Genomic DNA, 20,819 nt, shown 5'->3' with positions numbered 1-20,819 from the left:
ACCCTCTCTTTTGTCTCAATCTCTGTCACTCTATCGCCTGGATTAATGTACTTCTTATGGTACCTGAATGGCTCCTGGAGGTATATCTGAATTGGCTACTCCTGACCTGAAAATTATAAATGAGTCCCCTGGTCTTTAAGCAGTTGGTGAGTCAAAAGTTAGAACCTGTACCCTATTTTCTCCCTTCCTCCTTCCCTCTTCTTATTTCCCTTCCCTTCCATTTTTCTCAAGACCTAAAATGAGGACAGTTGGAAGACAGACTCACCAGACTTTACCACATCCATCACAGCAGGCCTTACTACCAGACCATCCCAAGAGTCCTAGGACCACAGGTAGATGTAGTCATGGAAACAAGCGGGAAGAAGAGAGCAGCTGTATTCCACCTGTTTTAAATACAGCTGGACCATCCTTAAGAATTGTTATAATAGCTGGCCCTTTGGTATGCGTAAGCTCAAACTTTGGAGTTTTGAAATTGTTTTTCAACTATGCCTTCTCTAGTTATGTGCTATTCTTGTATCACTGAGAGGTACTCTGGCTGCATCCACAATAACTCCATTTAGGAGGTAAGAAGAAATCTGGAGAGCTTTCAATCAAAACTTGAGTTCCTGAGGAAATACTATAAACCTGTAAAACAAACTTACAGATCGGCTAAATGACAGGTGGGCCAAATGTGCCTCCTCACTCAGTCACGAAAGAGTGAAATACATGATGGGAGACAAAAAGAAAAGTGAGTTTCCTGGTTGGGGAAGTCACTTTTAAGGTTCACTCTTCATCCTGGATTGATATGCTGAATATCAATATATTTGAACATGCATTGAATGCTAAAACATGCTAAAAACTCCCTTCCCTAGACTGTTTAGAATACTAATTAGAAAAAGAAATGGTAATTAATTTAGCATCAAGCGGAAAAGAAGACATTGATGATGTTATAAGCAGTCAAATTTGAATAAAGAAACATATTTGAATAAAGAAACATATACCAACAGTGCTTTATCATCCATAATGGTTAGATTGAAATTCACAGAATCTCTAAAATGTTAATTCGCCATTTACATCAACCTCCTTTGACCAAAGCAGGTAACAAGTGTCTGGATAGACTTCCTTCTGGAAAGCTCCTACACAACCTTCAAGACCAAGCTCAAATGTCAACCACCTTTGACAACTCAATCCCCTCAGTCCCTAGGCTTATCTAGGCTGTTGATGTCCACAACAATATACAACTAGGTGTCCACAACATTCCTGAATCTGATTCTACTATAGGACTTACCCATTTGACTTGGCTATTTTAAGAGGCGCTACCTAGTTGATCAGAGCCCACTAGCCAGTGAACTCTCTGAGGCAGGGATCATCGTTCATTCAACTTTTAACTTTCACCTCCTACCTCAGTCTAACACCTATTATGGAGCTACACACAAAGCAAGCACTAAATAAATGCTGAGTGAAAGAATGGAGAAAAGATTTGACCTTCATTTCCCTCTTTTCTAGTCAAAGGGGGTTGTGAAGGTAGGAAAGGAGAAACTAGAGAGAGACAGAGTAATTTACCAACTGCCTGATTAACTTGCCTTGATTTAATCCCCTATTGGGTACATTTTAAATATTTAGAATGATTTTGTCATAATTTTCCTCATCATGAATTCTTCTGGGACTTTACTTGGATTTTTAAAACTGTTCCAGGGCAATGCAATTGGTCTTCATGGGCTTGGTCTTCTTTACTTTTATGGGAAAGGAGTTCCTGTGGTAAGTTAAAAAATTTCTTTATCTTTTCAACACATTTCTCGCAATTTATAGGGTAAAATTCATGATCGTTGACTAATTAAAATGAATTAGTCTTTAATATCTGGTTTGCCAAACTATCATATTTGACAATAGAAAATATAACAATCTAGTGGAATATTTGCCAAAGAGACACAGAACAGATCTGTGACAAGAATAACAACCCTAATTATATCTTAGAGTTATAGATTCTAAGTAACCTTATTAATCATACAACCTCCGAGGATTTTTTCTGATAGAGAAATTTATCTTCTTAGTGTAACCTCTGCCTTTTGAGTGATCTTCCCCCAATATTTAACAAAACCTACTGTCAGTGTAGGAAAAGACATAATTTACAGTGAATATGAGATAATTATTTCCAAATAGAATCCAATATAATAATGAAATAAAGTATATGATACTTCTGATACTATTTTAATTAGCCTAAATCACATAAAGCACTATCTATACTCTTTTTTTTTTAAGTGGAAGGCAATTGTTACCATGGAGTTATAAATACACCTTTGAGTAATAGAGTGTAATTATCTTGCAGAATTATGCTGAAGCACTTAAATACTTTCAGAAAGCTGCAGAGAAAGGATGGCCCAATGCACAGTTTCAATTAGGCTTCATGTACTACTGTAAGTGCTACAAATATGGCTGCTATACCAAGAATGACAAATGCATTATTAAGTCTACTCCTTTTTTAACAAAGATCAAATTGTTGGAGTGATTGGTTTAGATAGAATATTGAGGCAGCAATTGAAGGAGGAATTTGAAGACTTAAGAAGAGGACACCAGTTGAGGGAGGAAGCAAGGAGGTACAGTCAGGAAGCTCACTTTTGAAAAGGTTGAGTTTAAGGTGCCTTGTGATTATCCAATGGGCATACCCAAAAGCAGTTATGAAACTCACAAGAAAAGTCAGACTTGAAGAGAAAGATTTGGGAGGCATCAACATACAGGAGTTAGTTAAAAGTAGCTGAGACACTCAAAAATAAAGAGGGAGAGCATGAGAGGAACAGTGGGCCATGGTCAGAAATCTGGTAGTCCTCAGTGTTGTACTGAAAAGATGGGCAGAGAAAGAGTAGTCACAAAAAGACTTAAAAGGCATGGTCAGAGGCATAAGAGGGAAAAGTAATCTTAAGGAAGCCACAGGATATAACTTCAAGAAAGAATAAATGAATGATCACCCCTGGGAAATGCAATGAGAAGCCTGCTTCTTCAAAACAAAAACAAAAACAAACAAATAAGAAAGGGCAGAGAATCCATGAGACTTGTCAATATAGAGAATGTTTGTGTGGTCACTGGACTGGTTGGGGTAGAAGCCACATAGGATGGATTGAGGTATGAATAGAAGGTGAGAAAGTAGATGAGTAAAAATATTCTTGGAAGTTGTGTGCCTTTAAATGGAAGAAGAGAGATGGAACAGTGGCATGAGGGGGACCAAGAACCAAGAGGGAGTTCTTTTTAAGATTATGAGAGACCTGGGTATAATCTTTGTCAAAAACAGAGCCAGCCAATGGAGATGGTTAATGTGTCTTGGGAGTGATGAGATAATTGGTGAAGAAGTTCTAGAAAAAGTTGGGTGGTATTAGGATCTGATTGCACTCAGCTAAGTGGAGCCCTCCTTAGTCTTGATAAAGAGGAGGGATTTCTCACTCTCAAAGACTGGAGAGTTGGAGGAAAGGATGGTGCAGATGTAAATGTGGAGGGAGGAAGAGAGAGGCAAGTGAGAAAAGACAATGTAAGAATTTCCTCAAGGAGCCAGGAGGTACCAAGTTGTCTTCTGAGAGCAAAGGTAGAGTGATTGGGGTAGGAGGTCTCAGAAAGCCGTGAAAGTTTGTAATGCTCTGTGGGGATTGAGAGAGGGAGTGCCCAAGATGAATACCAAGAGATCTGAACACACCTGAGTATCCGAAGTCCTTCCTTTCAGACGTGGAGCTAGGGCAGCAGCAGATTGCATCATCGGCAGGCCCAGGGTCTATCAGATTCCTCAAGCCTCTAGAATCAGAGTAATAGTAATGTTTATTAAGTCTTTATGTGTATTTACTCATTTAGTCCTCTCAACACGTGTAGGGGTATCCTACAGTTTATAGATGAGCAAACTGAGGCACATCAAGGTCCAACAACTTGCCCAAGATCACACAGTTAGTGGAACTGGGATTCAAACCCAAGTGATTTGCCTCCAGAGACTTTGCTCTTAGTGGCACTGCTTCTAAAGCTTATGAAATGTTGAGAACTGGAAGACAGGTTAAGGACCATCTAGTGAAAGCCTCTCCTTTTACAAATGAAGTGCCTAGAGGTGCCCAACTCACAAAGGGGTAACGAGAGAGCCAGGACAAGCTGCTGAGAGTGAGCTGATTTTCCACCCTAGCCCTAAATGCCTCTCCTTGCTACTACAAGCATGAGTTGAGTCTGAGCTGGGCCTCTGGGAGCTGGAGTTCGCCTGCTCCAAACTCTGTAATTACGGCTGGGAGGAGCTCTACTGGTCTTCTGGTATGGAAGGGCAAGAATGGTGAGCCACGTCCTGATGTTGTCCCTGGTCCTCAGAGACCACCTCTTGGTCTCCTTTTTATTAACCTTAGGTGTGCCATATTAAGGAGATATTTTCATGAGACTGAAGAGTCTTTCTTCTTCAGGTTTCTGAATGGGTCAAGAACATAAATTCCCATAGTTTTCCTTATAATCAAACTTAACTTCTTTCCCCTCCAAATAGTGGATCTATAGCAGCTTGATTTTTGGTTGGTTTTTCTCATCCTACTTTTGGCTAAGATCAAGTGTAAAACAGTAAGCATCACTGTGACCATTATACCCATAGATTATAACATAAAAAATAAAACGAATAAGGGGTGGCTCAAAATAATTTTAATTTTCAGCTGGCTCTGGAGTATGGAAGGATTATAAACTTGCCTTCAAATACTTTTACTTGGCATCTCAGAGTGGGCAACCCCTCGCCATTTATTACCTGGCCAAGATGTACGCGACAGGAAGGGGAGTGTTAAGATCGTGCAGAACTGCTGTGGAGGTAAATAATGGGATGTTTCTAAAGCGTTCTTCATTTATCACAGAGAGGAGGTGATACTGTCCTTAAGTTGTTGGTGCCTTTGATTTTATAGGTATTACCTCTCCCAGTTGAGAGTGTGAACACGGACACTTGCCAGGGCGGAAAAGCTGTGATGTAAACATAACTTGGGCTGGGAAAGGGAAGAAGAGAAATGATCCCTCCTCTCTTGCTTTTGGCTTTTCATCAGGTTCAGAGCTCACCTCAGAATTCAGTTAAGGGGCTCGGTCTCAGCCTTCAGTCAAATGGCCAGGGCATTTTGGCACTTCTCAGTGGGATTGGGAGTTGTGACTTGGGAAATGAAAGGCTTGGTTGAGCCCAGAAAATGTAGCCCACTTCTTCCCAGAAAGCAAGGCCCTTAGGTTCTTGATGATTTGGATGACAACTAAGAAAGTGATCCTTTCAGCCCGAGCCAGTGATGTACTTTTCAAAGGAAAGCTTTTAGGACCTTAATGCCCTTCATTGATTTATTAAACACTTCCGCTGCACCAATATAAATACCTCCATGTTGCAATCTGGCCCCTCTGAAACTCATTTCAAAAGCTGCCAGCTAATAATCTATCTTTAGATTTGCTCCTTTGCCAACTTCCTGATGAATTATGTATGGCTAACCTCTTTTGGTTACATAAGGGCTATTCAGCTAAGTTGACGCTTGTCCCCACAGAGCTCTGCACACCTCCCTCGCGGTTATGTCACCTACACCCTCAGGCACTGTCTTCCCTTCATTCTCTCCTTCCCACATCAGCTGTGGCCTTACAATTCACCCTGGCAGAGCAGCAGTACCCAGAAAATCCTTTTTTTAAAAAATAGAAGTCGATACATTCTTGTCCTGCGAAATAGCCTCTAAGTCAGGAGAGTTTATTACATAAATTTAAAATAAGCCTCAGGAAGTTTCAGCTCAAGACCAAAAAATATATACTTGTAATCTTTGTGCCTATGAAAGGTATTATCTCTTCCCCCTAAATAATTTTCAGAAGCCATGTTTTAGACCCCAAATCCTTGCCTGACCAGCCAGCAGAAGCTGAAGATTGACTTCATTTATCATTTGCCTGGGATGAAGTATATCGGCTAACTAGTCTGCTTGATTTCTTTTTCCATGTACAGCTTTATAAAGGTGTCTGTGAACTAGGCCACTGGGCTGAGAAATTCCTGACAGCATACTTTGCCTATAAAGATGGTGATATAGATTCTTCTCTTGTTCAGTATGCACTACTTGCGGAAATGGGGTATGAAGTAGCTCAAAGCAATTCAGCATTCATTTTGGAATCTAGTAAGATAAGTTAAAATTCTCTGCAATTCCCCAATCATACATATGCATAAATGACTTTACTACATGGGTATTTTAAGCCTTCCTAATGAAATGTCTCCTTTTTTTAGAAAAGGCTAAAATTCTTGAAAAAGAGAAGATGTATCCAATGGCACTTCTCCTATGGAATCGAGCTGCCATTCAAGGTACAGAACCTAGATAAAAATGAGCATACACCTGGTCCCTGCCCACTATTAGTCATCGATTTGCTCCAGCTGGGTTCTTGGGCATATAAGCAGAAAGCTGTAGGTTATCAATTAGGTGGTCTTTCGAACTGTACCAATCTTAGGGTCAATCTTTGGTGAGGAGTCATTTCCAGGAATTTCTTTTCTTTGTTATTTTCAAGGTCCCTGGTTTGGTAAACCATAGGAATTTTTCTATGTCTCGGTCTCCATGGCACCAGAGCCGTTGTTTGAAACATCAGTTTTACTCAGGAAACCAGTTGTCTTGTTCTGACTTCAGTCACTCATTTGCTGAGTTTTCTTCTGAACTTATCAGAGAAGTGACCTATGTCTCAATGAATTTATAGGCAAAATTATTCATGGATCTACGACTCACTTGATTGCTCTTTTAAAATACCACATTGATGATTACTACAAACTTCAGATCTTTATTATAACTATTAACATGTTAGCACCAGAAAACAAAACAGAACAAAACCCAGAGTCAAATATCAAGATCCTCTCCCTGTGCCCAGCTTACAGGGTTCACATGTGATGAAGAATATACAGTAGCACTGGTGGGAAAGCATTGGCAGGTGGCATTAGTAAAAGCAAAGAGATGCTGCAAAGCTCTCACGATCAGGATTTGGATATGTGAGGAACCCTCATGCAGTAAAAGAGCAATTTTTATTTACGATTAAGTTTCTTAAAAGTGTCTCATGGTAAGGTTGAATCATCTCTTTCCACACAAAGTGAATGGGATAAAAAATAATTCTCAGCTGACACTAATATGAAGCCGAGGGGAAAAGTCACAGGGGCGCCTTCGCAGATCCAGCTGAGCCGGTGACGAAGCAGCAAGCCATCCATGCGATTTTAGCAAGAAATTCCCTACAGAAGAAAAGTGTGTGTTTTCTAAAATGCAATAAAGACCTTGTTTGGCATAGGGAAACAACACCAATCTCTCAGCCCTGGCAAATCAGCTCAATTGCAGCAAATACAGGCTTATTCCAAGCCAGGAAATGTGTGGAAATTGCACCAAGGAAAGGAGACGTTGAAAGCGGGGACATTAATATTAAAACAGAATTCACCAATATAAAAAAAAAAGTCAAGCTGCTAAAAATAATTATGTGTCACAAGAGAGGTCAGGCATGAATGTCCTTGGAGATGAGGCTGCTGAGTGCCTCACTTGAGGTTAGGAAACGTAATAATGAACGTTTCTAATCAGCCCTGGTGGTGCTTCTTTCAGCGGTGGCTGTGTGTGAAGAGAGTGCTGACCCATCAGGACTCAGTCACCATGCTGTGACGTGAAATTCAAGGGGGGAATCCTTCCCACTGTCAAGTGACCCCCTGAGAGCCTGTCAGGGTTACCATATGTCCCCAGTCAGCCCCTTAATTACGGTGGAACTGACTCCTCTGGAAAACCTGCTCATTCACGGCCTTCCAGCTCAGGGACTTCAGAGGTCCTGCTGACCGCTTACATGCACCAGAAGTCCTGTCCTTTGTGGTTATGGCCCAGAAAGAATCTTTAGGTCAATGGAGGGCAGCTTTGGGCAAAATTAGAAATGCAGTGGGTTTCTCCTTAAGGCTCTAAGGGCCTTTTGCCTCTCAAGGTCTGTCCAGGCCCCTCCCTTGGGTAGCAGTGCTATAAAGACTTGCCCCCAGCTGCCTGTACCTTTTTTTTTTTTAAGATTTTATTTATTTTTTCGACAGAGACACAACGAGAGAGGGGGCACAAGCAGGGGGAGTGGGAGAGGGAGAGAAGCAGGCTTCCCGCCGAGCAGGGAGCCCAATGCGGGGCTCGATCCCAGGACCCTGGGATCATGACCTGAGCCGAAGGCAGACGCTTAACGACTGAGCCACACAGGCGCCCTGCCTGTACCTTTTGAAGCATCTGGGAAGCAAACCCTGTTAACCAATGTCTTTAGAAGCTTACAAATTTTATGATGATACTTCTACTCAGAAAGAGCTAACAATGGCTCATGGTATTACATTTTAATAGAGGATTCTAGAAGATTAAAAGAACTTTAGTACCCAGAGGAATCAGTTCCAAAGGATTTTAGGCATTGCATTGGTCAAATATGGGGAAAATTTTGGATGGAAGGAGTCCTATAGCCCTTAATTATATACCTCAGACCATACTACACAGGGCACTTCCTCCTTTTCCAAGTAAGTCTAGACCATGCTAGAGCGGTTGGCCACACCTGAGACGGATGTCCTAGATTAGCATTCCCTCATCTTTTCAATGAACATTTTCCTAGTGAATGGAAACATGGACCCCAAAAGGACCCTTAGAGGTCATCCCTAAGTGGCCTTTGAAAGATTGAAGTCTCATATCTTAAAAAGTCACGTGAACTTTTTTCTACTCCTGAATATATCCAATTTTGTTGGAAAGTAAGATCCTAAATTATTTAACATTTGGGAAAAGGATTTTCTAAAAAGTTTCCTACCATATCTGTCCATTCATTCCATAAATATTTGTCAAGTACCATTCTAGGTCTGGGACAGTATCAGTGATCAAGAACTTCAAAGTTCTTGTCCTCCTAAGAGAGAGAAAAAATAAATTCATGAGAGAGAGAGAGAGAGAAAGTAAACAAATAATTAGCGATATGTGCTGTGAAGGAAAGAAAACATGGAGGTGAGATAGGTAACTCCTGGGGTGGGGGTGAGAGGACACTTTAGACAAGGCAGTCAGAGAAGGCCTCTAGGAGGGGAGTGACATTTGCAGTGAGACCTGAATAATGAGAAACCAAACATGAAGAGTCAGAGGAAGTCCAAACATGACAGGCAAAGGGTTATGAAGAATCTCAATGCAGAGGTCCTGAGGCAAGAATGAGCTTGGTGTGTTGAAGGAGTATTATGGAATATTAAGAAAGCTAGAACATATCAAGAAAGTGACATGTGATGAGCCTAGTCAGGGAGGCGGAAGGCAGATGAAGCATGACTGGGAGGTCAGGTAGGGAGTCTGGGTATTATTCCAAGTGCAAAGTGAATCACTTTGGGGCTAACAGGGGAATAACAGGATTTGACTTTACATTAAAAAAAAAAAAATCATCCTGGGGGGCGCCTGGGCAGCTCAGTCAGTTGAACGACAAACTCTTGATTTCAGCTTAGGTTTTAATCTCTGGTCTGCATGGTGCTCTGCGCTCAGAGGGGAGTCTGTTGGAGTTTCTCTCTCTCCCTCTGCTCCTCCCCCGGACTCGTGCATGCACGCCCCTACACAAGCACTCTCTTTCTCCTCCCTCTCTAAAAATAAATAAATAAAACTTTTTAAAAACTCATCCTGGCTGTTGTATCAAGAAGATATTGAAAAGTGGAGATAAAAGAACAGTTTGGAGGCTATTGTAGTACTCGAGGCTTGACCTAGGTGGTGCAGGAGACAGCAACAAACAGGTGTGTTTTAGAGGTAGGACCTGCTGAAGGATTCAATAAGAAATGAGGGGGAAATAACTAGGAATAACTACCTTAGATTTATGGCCTGAACAATGGTGCTAGCACTGAGATTGCGAAGGAACTGATGATTTGGTTTGATTTGGTTTGAAGGAGGTAGGTAGCACAGTGTCAGGAATCTCTACTGCATGCTTTGAGATCCAAGTAGAGAAATCAAAGAGGCAATTAGAGGAGTTGGGGGCTTGGGGAGAGACAGGACTATAGATGAAATTCAGGAAGAGTGAATATCAAGATTGGCATGGAACTACTCAAGATCACCTAGAAAAAGAGTTGAGATAGAGGAGAGCAGTAGAGAGAGGAAAGAGAAGAGAAAAGAAGGAAGAGAAGAAAGGGAAAAAAGGAGTCAACTAATAAACCCTTGATGTTCCAATATTTACAAGATGGGTAGAGGAGGAATCAGGCAAGAGTTTGGAAAGGAGAGGCCTATGAGACAGGAGGGAAATCAAGAGGATGCAAGGTCACTGGTGTCAAGAGAGAAAAGTGCGTGGGCAGATAGAGGTCCAATGACTCCAGGGCTACATAGAGGTCCAGTGAGATGAGGACAGGGAAGTGACTGGTGGATTTACCCGCATGGAGATTATCAACCACCTTGAAAGTAGCAGTTTCATGGAGAGGGGCAGAAGCCAGATTGGAGGGGGTTGAAGAGTATGTGGGTAGGAGGTGAAGCTTTGGAGACAGTGAGTATAGAACACACTTTGGAAAAGGCTGAGTGTGAAGTGAGCAGAGAAGTGGGGAGTAGTTAGAAGGACACACCATGGGATAAAGAGAGGATGTGTTTTTGTTGACAGAAGATACCAAAGTGTGTTTAAATGATTAATGGGACTGATGTAGGAAAGAAGGAGACTTGGGTGATGCAAGAGAGTAGAGCTTCAGGGGTGAAGTTTGAGAACCAGAGGGGTGGGATCCAGTTTCCCAAGAGTTGACCTACCTTCAAAAAATGAATTTAAAAGGTAAAATTCCCAATTTTTTATTCTTTAAGAACATTCATACTATATCATGGGAGTTATGCCTGCAATGAAGACAGCTAAAGATGAGTGTTATATTTTATATTCCAGAAGTTATATCTAATCTTGATTCCAAGATTCTGAGTGTTTTATTTTTCTTTTTAATGTATATTACCATTAGGTTGAGTTACTAGGAACTGTACATGAATCATCAGAGTTCTTTTTCTTCTCTTTCTAAAATTTCTATCAGGCAATGCATTCGCTAGAGTAAAAATTGGAGATTACCATTACTATGGCTACGGGACTAAGAAAGACTACCAGACAGCAGCCACACATTACAGCATTGCAGCTGACAAGTACCACAGCGCACAAGCCATGTTCAACCTGGCCTATATGTACGAACATGGTTTAGGTATCACAAAGGTAATAATCCAAACCTAGTAACGGCAGCTGTATGGGAAGGGAAAATTTGTAAATGTTTTTAATTTCATTGATGTCATCAGTGTAGAGGAAGGAAGGAAAAGACAACATTTGCTGAGTCTCCCCCCGCCCCGTGCCAACACGTAAGAGTTACCCTAACATGAACCCTATGAGGACGAAGTTATTTTCTCCATTTATGCCTGAAGACGTAACTAGCGAGTTGAAATTAATCTAGTCTAGGCTAATTAGATTCATAACTTCAAGCTTTTTCCAGCAATAGTAGTGGGCCCTGCCCCCACTCCCTTCCACCTCCAGGCCTTTTTCCATTAAAATTTCCATTGACACTCAAGCTGTCAATAAACAAGGAGAAAGTAGGAATGAGGTCAGAGCTGGATACCAAGGTGACATTAATCCAGAAATGTCTTATAAATCACCCACTGTGTACATGACACAGTGCTGAGCACTCTAGGGTATCCTAAGAAAATAGATCTCCGTCCTTCAAAGACTACACTTTACTTGAGGAGATAAGGCATATTAAGAAAGAGAGCTGGAGCGCCTGGGTGGCTCAGTCGTTAAGCATCTGCCTTCGGCTCAGGCCATGATCCCAGGGTCCTGGGATCGAGCCCTGCATCAGGCTCCCTGCTCCGTGGGAGACCTGCTTCCCCATCTCCCACTCCCCCTGCTTGTGTTCCCTCTCTCACTGTGTCTCTCTCTGTCAAATAAATAAATAAATAAATAAATAAATCTTAAAAAAAAAGAGAGAGAGAGAGCTAACATGACAAGGAGATGTTGGGTAAATCCCTTAGTAAGTGTGATTAAGGCAGAAGATGGCATTGAGTTCTGACACAGTGAGAAAGATGTATTAAATATCAATAATGATAGTAATAGCCAGGCATTTGGTGTGTTATATATACTATGCCATTTATTTATTTGTTTATTTTTAAAGATTTTATTTATTCATTTGAGAGAGAGAGACAGAGAGAGCACAAGCAGGGGGAGAGGCAGAGAGAGAGGGAGAAGCAGACTCCCTGCTGAGCTAGGAGCTCGACACGGGGCCTGATCCCAGGACCTGGAGACCATGACCCAAGCCAAAGGCAGACGCTCAACCATCTGAACCACCCATGCACCCCTATACTATGCCATTTAAATCACACAACCACTCAACGAGATAAGGAGTCAATGTATGCCTCAGGAAACCAAGAGTGCAGTGAGTTAAGCCACATGGCCAATTTTGCAGAACTTATCGGTGGTGGAGTCAGAATTTGAACCCAGGCCTGTCTGACCCCATGTTTTTGGGGTCAGAGTGAGCCCTGCACCAAGTCTTTCTTAGTGCTCAAGTATATATTTCATATCAGAGTTTATACTCCCAACTGCATTTTGAGAGCCAAGTGAGGGGGTTATCAGCTTTTCTATGCTTTCTTCTTTCTTCCAGTTGTGCTAGTAGTTGAGAGTTGTTGATAGGGAATTTCCTATCTGACTGCTAATGGTACACCCTGCAACAACCAGGGGCTTCATATTCAGGCACCGACAATCCAAATCCCTGCCTTCCTGAGCTCCCCCTGTGGCCTGCCTTTTGGCTGATCACTTGTCATCATCCCCAGCACCCTAAGCAGTGGAAAGGATGTCAAATCCAAATCCAGTCTGTTTTCCCCATTCTTAGCAGGTACAAGCTTCCTGTGTTTATAAAATGGGATCAAATAGCTAAGTCAGAAGATTTCTTTGCCTGTCATTTAGCCACACCCCACTCCCTTCCAACCTTTATCCACAGCTGTAAAACAGGACAGTGATACCTCCCCTCCCCAGGCTTAGAACTAAAACAATAAGCCTTTGTGAAGGGGCTCTGTAGTCAGTGTGTGCAATGACTGGTATTTAGATCGGAAGAGAATTTGAGTGGCTGCTAAGTAAAGTTTCAATAAGATTAAAGCTTTTGTTCGTCATACCTCATACAAAATATAACAATAATGGTGACAGGAGCACTATGTGTTTCATGGATAAAAGTGACCCCACTCTACAGATTAAATTTAAATTAGCTCACCTGTCCTATGTGATTCCAGGACTTGGTCCCCATGACAGCCTTATCCTCACCACAGTGAGGCCATTTTGCCTTAAGACCCTGGGGACAGGCAGGACACAGGGCCAACTGTGCAACAGAGGACACTGTCTATGGGAGCCCAGATGGCCCACTGTGTCAGAGGGTTTGGTTTTCCTCCTTGGAGGAAACCTCTCTCCCAGGCACTTTCTTCACAGTGTCAAATAGCAGTTGTTGAGCCATACATTTAACACTTAGAAAAAACTTTGAAATTTCTCTCTGGCTGCACTTCTGTTCTTGCCTGTCCAGGTCCAGTTGAATCATGGGTAGCTCATTTTGATCAGTATCGCAAAGTCACAGGTGTATTTTTTCCTACAGAAGTCTCTACATGTAAAAACAAAAACAAAAACAAAAACCGGAAAACAGAGCTGTACTCAGACCCAGACATGGGGATTTTATTTTTAGTTAATGAGTCATTGCTCTTTGTCTTTATTAATTTCTTCTGTTTCGCAATTAGAAAAATAATAACCAGGTACCCAGGGGCCAAGTTTATTAATCTTGCCATCTCAGAGTCAAATTAACAAGAAGATACCACCTTTTCTAATCCTTAAAATGAATATGTTGATCATTAAAAGCCGAAAGCTTGTTCCAGCAATGGTTAATGAAAGCAAAACAATTAGGAGAACAGACTTTCACAGCATTTAAGTCATCAAGTAATTAAGCATTTCTTCGGCAGGGCACTTCGCAGTCCTCTTTATTAGTTAATCCTCAGGGAAACCAGTGGGAAAGATAATAATATCATCACCAGGATTTCTCTGAGTATCGAAAAAGGTTTTGTAAACATAAAGCCCTCTGGGAGAAGGAGGTGAGGTATATACATCAACCCTTGATAAATCAATATAAAAATATGGGTCATTGTTGTCCTCATCTGGCTTTAGGAAAGGACATCGGGACCAGGGTTAGGTAGGTGACTTATCCTAATGGCTTCACTGAGAAGCATCTCATTCCCTAATTTATGACTTTAAATTAAGCTCAATGAGCTCCTTGACTTAAAATGTGGGCCAAGACTGACTGCATCATTGTTCTGGGAATACAAAATAATGCCTCAGGAAAAACTGGGAGAGGAACTGAACTAATGTAGAAATATAAGCACTCAGCTCACAAGTTGTTGTGAAACTCTATCTCAACTTATGCTTGATTCAAAAGTGCTTCAGAAATTTAACCATGAACAAAACATGTTGCCCATCCCCTCCTGCCCATTCCTTCTGTCTGTTTCCTGGCTCAGACCAGAGTTTCTACTCCTGTCAGCTTATTGTAAAGGCTTCTCAGTGGTCTCCCATTCTAGTGTTCTTCCTTTAAATCTGCGGCAGAAAAAGCCATGTCTGCCAAAGACTTTAATCCCCAATTCACAGGGAGGACTTGTTGCTGAGATGTGTCTCTTAGTCAGAGACTACATTTCCTAGCTCCCTTTCATCCATGTGACTAGTTCTCACCAAAGAGATGGATGCAAAAGTGAAGGGTGTCATCTCTGGGCTAAGGCAGCTAAGAAGTAGATGGGGCTTCTCCTTAGTCTCTTTGCCCTCCCATTGATTGAATGCAGAATACATAGTGGCTCGAAGGGATGGCAGAACCACATGGTGGAAGGAGTTTGGGTCCCTCGGTGACCATGTGAAGAAAATTCATCTCCAACCAGGAATACCCATGTTGAAATTTGGGGTTTTACTTGTTACAGATGTTAGGGCATTACCTTAGTTAATACATAATCCATCTAACAGAGCACTACCAGGTTATTTTTGATAAAATACAAATCTGGTATTTTTACTCCACCTCACTCTTCCCAAAACCATGCATATACACACACACACACAAAAACACAAGCAAACAAACACAAAAATAAAAACATCTTATTGACTTTTTATTGCCTAATGAAGTCCCAACTTCTTACTCTGGCATTCAGAACCCTCCTTGACCTAACCTACCTACTTCCCTATATATCTTCTAGACTTCTTTTCCTTACCTGTCCTGCCTACCCCCGCAACCAGAGACCTTGAACAAAACCCTCCTGACCTTTGGTCGTATCAGCCCATTTGCTGGAATGATCTCCTCTCACAGTTTTGACCATTGAAGACCCCTCCCTGCATTTTTCAAAGAAGAGTTCCCATATCATCTCCTCCATGAACCCCTCAATGAGCCCCCAGATTTGAAAGATATCTGCATCTGCTTCTAAACTACCCTGGTACTCTGCCTTGCTGTTCTTTGTTTATTTTTTCACTCAAATATTTATCAAGTGCTTGTTTTGTGTCAGGAAGCACTGTACCTCATTCTAGGCATACAAGAACAAGACAACCTTCAAAGAGCTCATAGTCTTCTACAGAAGAAGAGACATGTCCTAAAATGGCACTAGTGCAAGCTCACAGAAGTAAAGTGCTGTGAAAATGTGAAGAAGGGAACAATGAATTCAGGTGGATGGATCAGTACCGCTGGGTCCTATTCTAAAGTGATTTCATAACATGAAGCATAAGAAACACATGACAATTTTTGTAATGGAAGAAAGCATGTATATTTTAAGATAATGACTAAGAAATCTATCCTAAATTAAGACAAAACGTGGGGGAAAATTAGCCTTTGGAGATGAGTTTCCAGCGTATATAGTTAGATCTAGCAGATAACACGTTTTTGGGATCCTACAGAGAAAACAAAAAACACACCCCCTGAATAAATTATAAATAGACCTGTCACAAATAAAAGTAATTATGGCATGAAGCATTTTCATTTCTCATTTGTCTGGTCTGACCGCTTATGGAGTGTTAGAGCTGACGCTTTAAATACCAGGATAGAATTATTTTCTGGAAAGGACAAGTTCAAGTTAGATATTTAGAATGGCCTTCTAAGAAATATGACAAGACAGAACACAGCTCTTAGAAATGGCCATGACTTCTCTTGAAATAAATGCCTTGTCACCTAATAATCCGAAGTGTGCAAAACAAAAAAATTGTATGTAGATAACTTCATTACAGAAAAAAACCTACAAATAAACAACTTCTCCAAAATAGAAGGCATGTTCTATAAACCATCGTGTGGTGGTATACCTTTGTATTATCTATTCTATGGCCCCATGGTTAAGTGAGCAGGCTAGAAGGAGACTACCTGGATTTGAATCTCAGCTCTGCCACTCACAAGTCCCATGAATTTAGGTAAGTGACTTAACCTCTCTGTGCCTCAGTTTCTCCACCTTTACAGTAGAGTTAATATCATCTGCCCTATATAATTGTCACGAGGTTTAAATAAATGACAGTGGCGACTGGCACACAGTAGAAGTATTTAATAATGGCATTATCCATTATTATGAAATACTATGCAACTATTAAAAATAAAAATATTATAGACTAAAGGAATATCTTAGGACATGGTATGTTGTTTGAAATATATTATTAAGGAAGCAAAAGACAAAATATTATGCAAAGTGAAAAATTCCTAAGTTAAAAGTATGTGTGTCTCTGAATCTATATAAAAATGCTGGAATGTTGGAAGGTTGTATATAAAATATGATCAGTACTTATCTCTGTACAGTGAAATTGTAGATGGGCTTTTAATATTTGTTCATCTCTATGTTTTCAAAGTTTTCTCCTATTAGAATATGGTATATTTAGAGTAAGAAAACAAGATTAAATTATTCAAAAAATGACCTCTGTCCCCATATAAGAAGTTGTTGATGACCCCTGAAGATTCAGGGCTGGAAAACTCCCGCATCATGTAATTGAACAATTTTCATAAGCCAGAGAATTGCTGGAGAATTCTGTATTTTTGAATTATAAGAAGCTATTTTGAACATGTGAACATTGGGTAGTACTTTGGCACACCTGATATTTTAGTTGGAAACACATTATTTAAGAAGAGTCTGCAGATCCATTTACATCATCTCCTCAGTCAGTGAGTTTAAAGCAAAATAAGCTCAAGTGTACCACAGGAAAGTTAAGTATCAGTGGATTGGGTGTGCAGTGGACTTACTGAATGAACCTTGGCCATCATCAAAACATTTTGAAAATAAATTTTTTGTTTGAAAACTTGGATTTTTTTTTCCTAAGTAAGGATCAAAGAGCAAGGAGTCTTTTCTACAGCCTACTAATAAAATTTCTTGTATATGAGTTGTCCTAATTAGCCTGTGGGTTCAGGAATTTCTCTGGGAATTTTAAAGAACGACTTTCATGTCCGGCCTCACCCCCACTGAGAATTGTGAGGTCCCCGGGGCAAGGAGTGAGCCCATCCCACTTTAATGGTACTTCTTGCTAGTTTTTATTATAAACTAAGCAACTGAATTGTGATGCTTGTGCCTCAAGAAATAATAACTATTGCCTGCTTCAAATGAGAATGAATGCCTGAGATACTGACAAAGGCTGCTGTTCCCTGGATGCCCTATTAAAGTCAATATGCCTTTCATGTGTGGGGGTAACACAGCCCTTATAATCTGCAGGGTGCTTTCAAATGAACACCCACTGAATTTGTTGGAATTAGAGACACAAATTAGAGTTTTTACAGCATCCATTTTCTCTGTCGCCAGGAAGATTTGTTCAGAACAGTCTCCTGCATTTTAAGTTTTTAAGCAAGAACATTCCTCTTTCTCCAACAAATCAACTTATGGGACCACAAAGCTTTGGAAAAAATTTAAGAAATGACCAGCAGAACACAGCTGAGAGAGAATGCCACCCAAAAAGTGGGTTTAGCAGGGACCACAGGGGTTCACAACAATTGCACTCTGTGTAATGGAGGTTTGGGAGATGTAGAAGAAAGACAAAGAGAGAAAGGATAACCACAGTTTGTGAAAAATCTCTCTTCTTATCCACTGGAAAAGGCACCCAGCTAAGTACAATTCTGGGACTGGCCCAAGGCCCTTCAATCTTTAAAAGCAACTATATTTAGCTTTTTCATTACTTTGGGAAAACAAGCACAAATAAAGCAAACAAAAAGCCCTAAGTAGGTAAAAATTAAAGAAAACAATTTTTTTTATCTGCCATGGCCTAATTTAGGGGGGGGGGGGGAAGGTCCCTAGAAATACAGCATGTCATTTGAGGAATCAAATTCCAGCCTGAGAACTAAATAGTTTATGCATTCATTCTGTAAGTATTATCAGAGACCAGCTATGTACTCAGCACTTCACTGAGCACTGGGAATTGAGGGGCTAACAGGTTGTCCAGGTCCTTGAGGACAAGGACAAATGAAGAAACAAATTCTGGAACTTCAGGTCTGATAAGTACTATGAAGAAAACTAGGAATCTTACATGCTTTTTAGTATCTGTATTGTTATTTGTTTGGGGAGCTGTACTGTTGGTATCTAGGGTTCTGCCTCTTTAACAGGAATCATATCTAAGGTCTGGTCCAGCAGTATACAAGAAGGCTTTTTGTGTTAGTTTCCGACAGCTGCTGTAACAAATCACCACAAATGTAAGTGGCTTAAGACAACTCACATTATCTCACAGTTTCTGTGGGTCAAAAGTCTGGGTGAGCTTGACCAGTTCTCTGTGTAGGGCTTCCCAGGCTAAAATCAATCTGTGTTCTTTCCTGGGAGCTTTGGGGGAAGAATCACTTCCAGGCTCCCTCGGGTTCCTGGGCACATTCAGTTTCCTGTGCTTGTTGGACTGAGGGTCCCATTTCCTTGCTGGCTGCCCGCATTTCTTCTCATTCTTCTTGAGAGGCCCCTCCAGCCATGGTGAGTGGAGCCCTTCCCAAGCCTTCTGCCATATCTTTCATCTTCTGTCCTCAGCCATGAGAAAACTGTATTTAAGGGCTCACAGGATTCTATGGCGTCTGCGCAGGTAATCCAGGATCATCTCTCTGTCTTAAGGTCTGTAACCTTAATGACATTTTCAAAGTCCCCTTTGCCGTGTAACATAACATTCACAGGTTCCAAGGGTTAGGGGCTGAATGAATATCTTGGTGGGAATGGAGGGGGCCTACCAAAGATAAATAATGATATTTCAAGCAATGGCTTTCATTGAATTACCCCTAAAGAATCTGCACCTAATGAGTAGGGGCTGTTTTTCCATCTCTAGGACATTCACTTGGCCAGGAGATTATATGATATGGCTGCTCAATCGAGTCCGGATGCTCACATACCTGTTTTCTTCGCCCTCATGAAACTGGAAACCGTGCATTTGCTCCGAGATATCCTGTTTTTTAATGTAAGTTTGTCTCAAATAGGTCCCAAATCTCTGAAAACAACAATGAGCAACTTTTGGATGGTGGGATGGGAGGTGATGATGGCTCTGGAGAGGGTGGAAGGCTTGGATTTTTTTTGACAGAATGTCTCTCCCAGCAGTTCACCATGAGATGGAAATGGATGAAATTGGACAACACCCTTGGACCATACTGGGATTTATTTGTCATTGGCCTAATTGTTGCTGTGCTGATCTTCTTGCTTAGAAATCGCTATGGGTAGGATCTGGACCATCGGAAAACCTGCTCATGGGAACAGTTTACTTCAAGTTATCCTCACTAAATAAAGAATTTCCTCGTCAAACTCAAGAGTCTGCTGCAGATTTCCCACACAGGCCTGTGATGGAAAATGGACAAAGCTTGAGACCTGTCTTCAGAAACCATTTGAGACTTCCTGCTTAGTTGTGGTGACCACTTGTGGCGGAGTGAGGTGCCGGAGACTGGTCACCAGAGGTTTCCTTATAAACTTATTGTCTTGGAGATCTAGTCCCTAGTTAGGCTAAAGGCCACCCATTTTCATATTGTTATAACAGCCTTTCCCCTCTCAAGAGGACAAATGGGTTTCTTGGCTCTTTCATACATACAGAAGTAGGGAGGAGGGGGAGTTTTGGGAAGGCAGGAACACAGATCCCTCAGAATCTGATAAAGACACAAATTTACAAATAGACCCTTCATCTTGCAGGAATGATCCTGTGATTCTGGGAACCACATTGTAGCTCTGATGAGTGAAAGTTCGTTGTGGCATGCTGTGCTGGGGGACGGACTCACACTCATCACTGGGGGACCTTCTATCAAACCTCCCCTTAGCACTTGTGCAGTGAACAGCACCACCTGGATCTGTCCAGCATTGTACCCCTCTCTACCATCCCTCCCTGTTATCCCTGGGCAATCCCCTCTGGAGCACCCATAGAGGGAGAGGACAGAGCTGAAGAGTCTGGTTCCCTGGCTCCTGTGGCAGGGAGAGCAAGGACCTGGGGCTGGGGGTAGGGTGGCCAAGGAGAGAGCAGGAGGCCCAGGACTCCTGTCAAGGGTCAGGCTTGAATCCCAGCTCCATAGCTCATTAGCTATTTGACATCTCTGAGCCTCAGTCTCCTGATCTGCAAAATGGGAAGATCTCAGTGAGCTGGTACAAGGATTAATCGGATAATGTATGTTAAGGAACTATCACAGGGTCTGGCGTTCTAGAATGAACTCCACAAATGGTAACTTCTAATACTCTTTAAAAGCTCATGGAAAATTGACTGGAATATGAGGACAGCTGAGTTGATAACAATCTGTGTGGCTTCAGTGCCCTGCAGTTAGTTCTCCAGCCAAAATCCTGGATGTTAGGAAAAAAGTCATGCTTGCCTACTTGAAAATCCAACCCAGGGGCAGGAAAAGAGTGAATTAATAATGTTCATTGTAACCAGAAAGTAGAATGAAATGGTGAGAGAGAACTGAATTTAGAACCAAACAACTTGGATTTGAGGTCCAGCTCTGTCCCTTAGTA

General features: G+C 41.4%; 1 protein-coding gene across 10 annotated transcripts in view; it reads left to right on the top strand.

The window, feature by feature from the left end:
• The window catches only part of SEL1L2 (SEL1L2 adaptor subunit of SYVN1 ubiquitin ligase), a 159,449-nt gene extending 139,815 nt beyond the window's left edge, over window positions 1–19,634 (top strand). For 8 of the 10 annotated variants that reach the window (XM_073878413.1, XM_073878412.1, XM_073878411.1 and 5 more), the window contains 8 exons: window positions 1,675–1,737; window positions 2,306–2,393; window positions 4,629–4,777; window positions 5,918–6,083; window positions 6,191–6,265; window positions 10,922–11,094; window positions 19,168–19,296; window positions 19,431–19,634. In XM_073878413.1, the coding sequence (XP_073734514.1) occupies window positions 1,675–1,737; window positions 2,306–2,393; window positions 4,629–4,777; window positions 5,918–6,083; window positions 6,191–6,265; window positions 10,922–11,094; window positions 19,168–19,296; window positions 19,431–19,553 (966 nt within the window). In that variant the 3' untranslated portion in view covers window positions 19,554–19,634. The remainder of the gene's footprint in view (window positions 1–1,674; window positions 1,738–2,305; window positions 2,394–4,628; window positions 4,778–5,917; window positions 6,084–6,190; window positions 6,266–10,921; window positions 11,095–19,167; window positions 19,297–19,430) is intronic. The other 2 variants (XM_025876871.2, XM_073878410.1) reach the window with 2 other exon arrangements.
• The last annotated feature ends 1,185 nt before the right edge of the window (window positions 19,635–20,819 follow it).

The sequence above is a fragment of the Callorhinus ursinus genome, unplaced genomic scaffold (genome assembly GCF_003265705.2).
Source record: "Callorhinus ursinus isolate GAN/ISIS: 27379988/994484 unplaced genomic scaffold, GSC_fseal_2.0 scaffold29, whole genome shotgun sequence".
NCBI lineage: Eukaryota > Metazoa > Chordata > Mammalia > Carnivora > Otariidae > Callorhinus > Callorhinus ursinus.
This window is presented reverse-complemented; position numbering and strand designations above follow the sequence as displayed.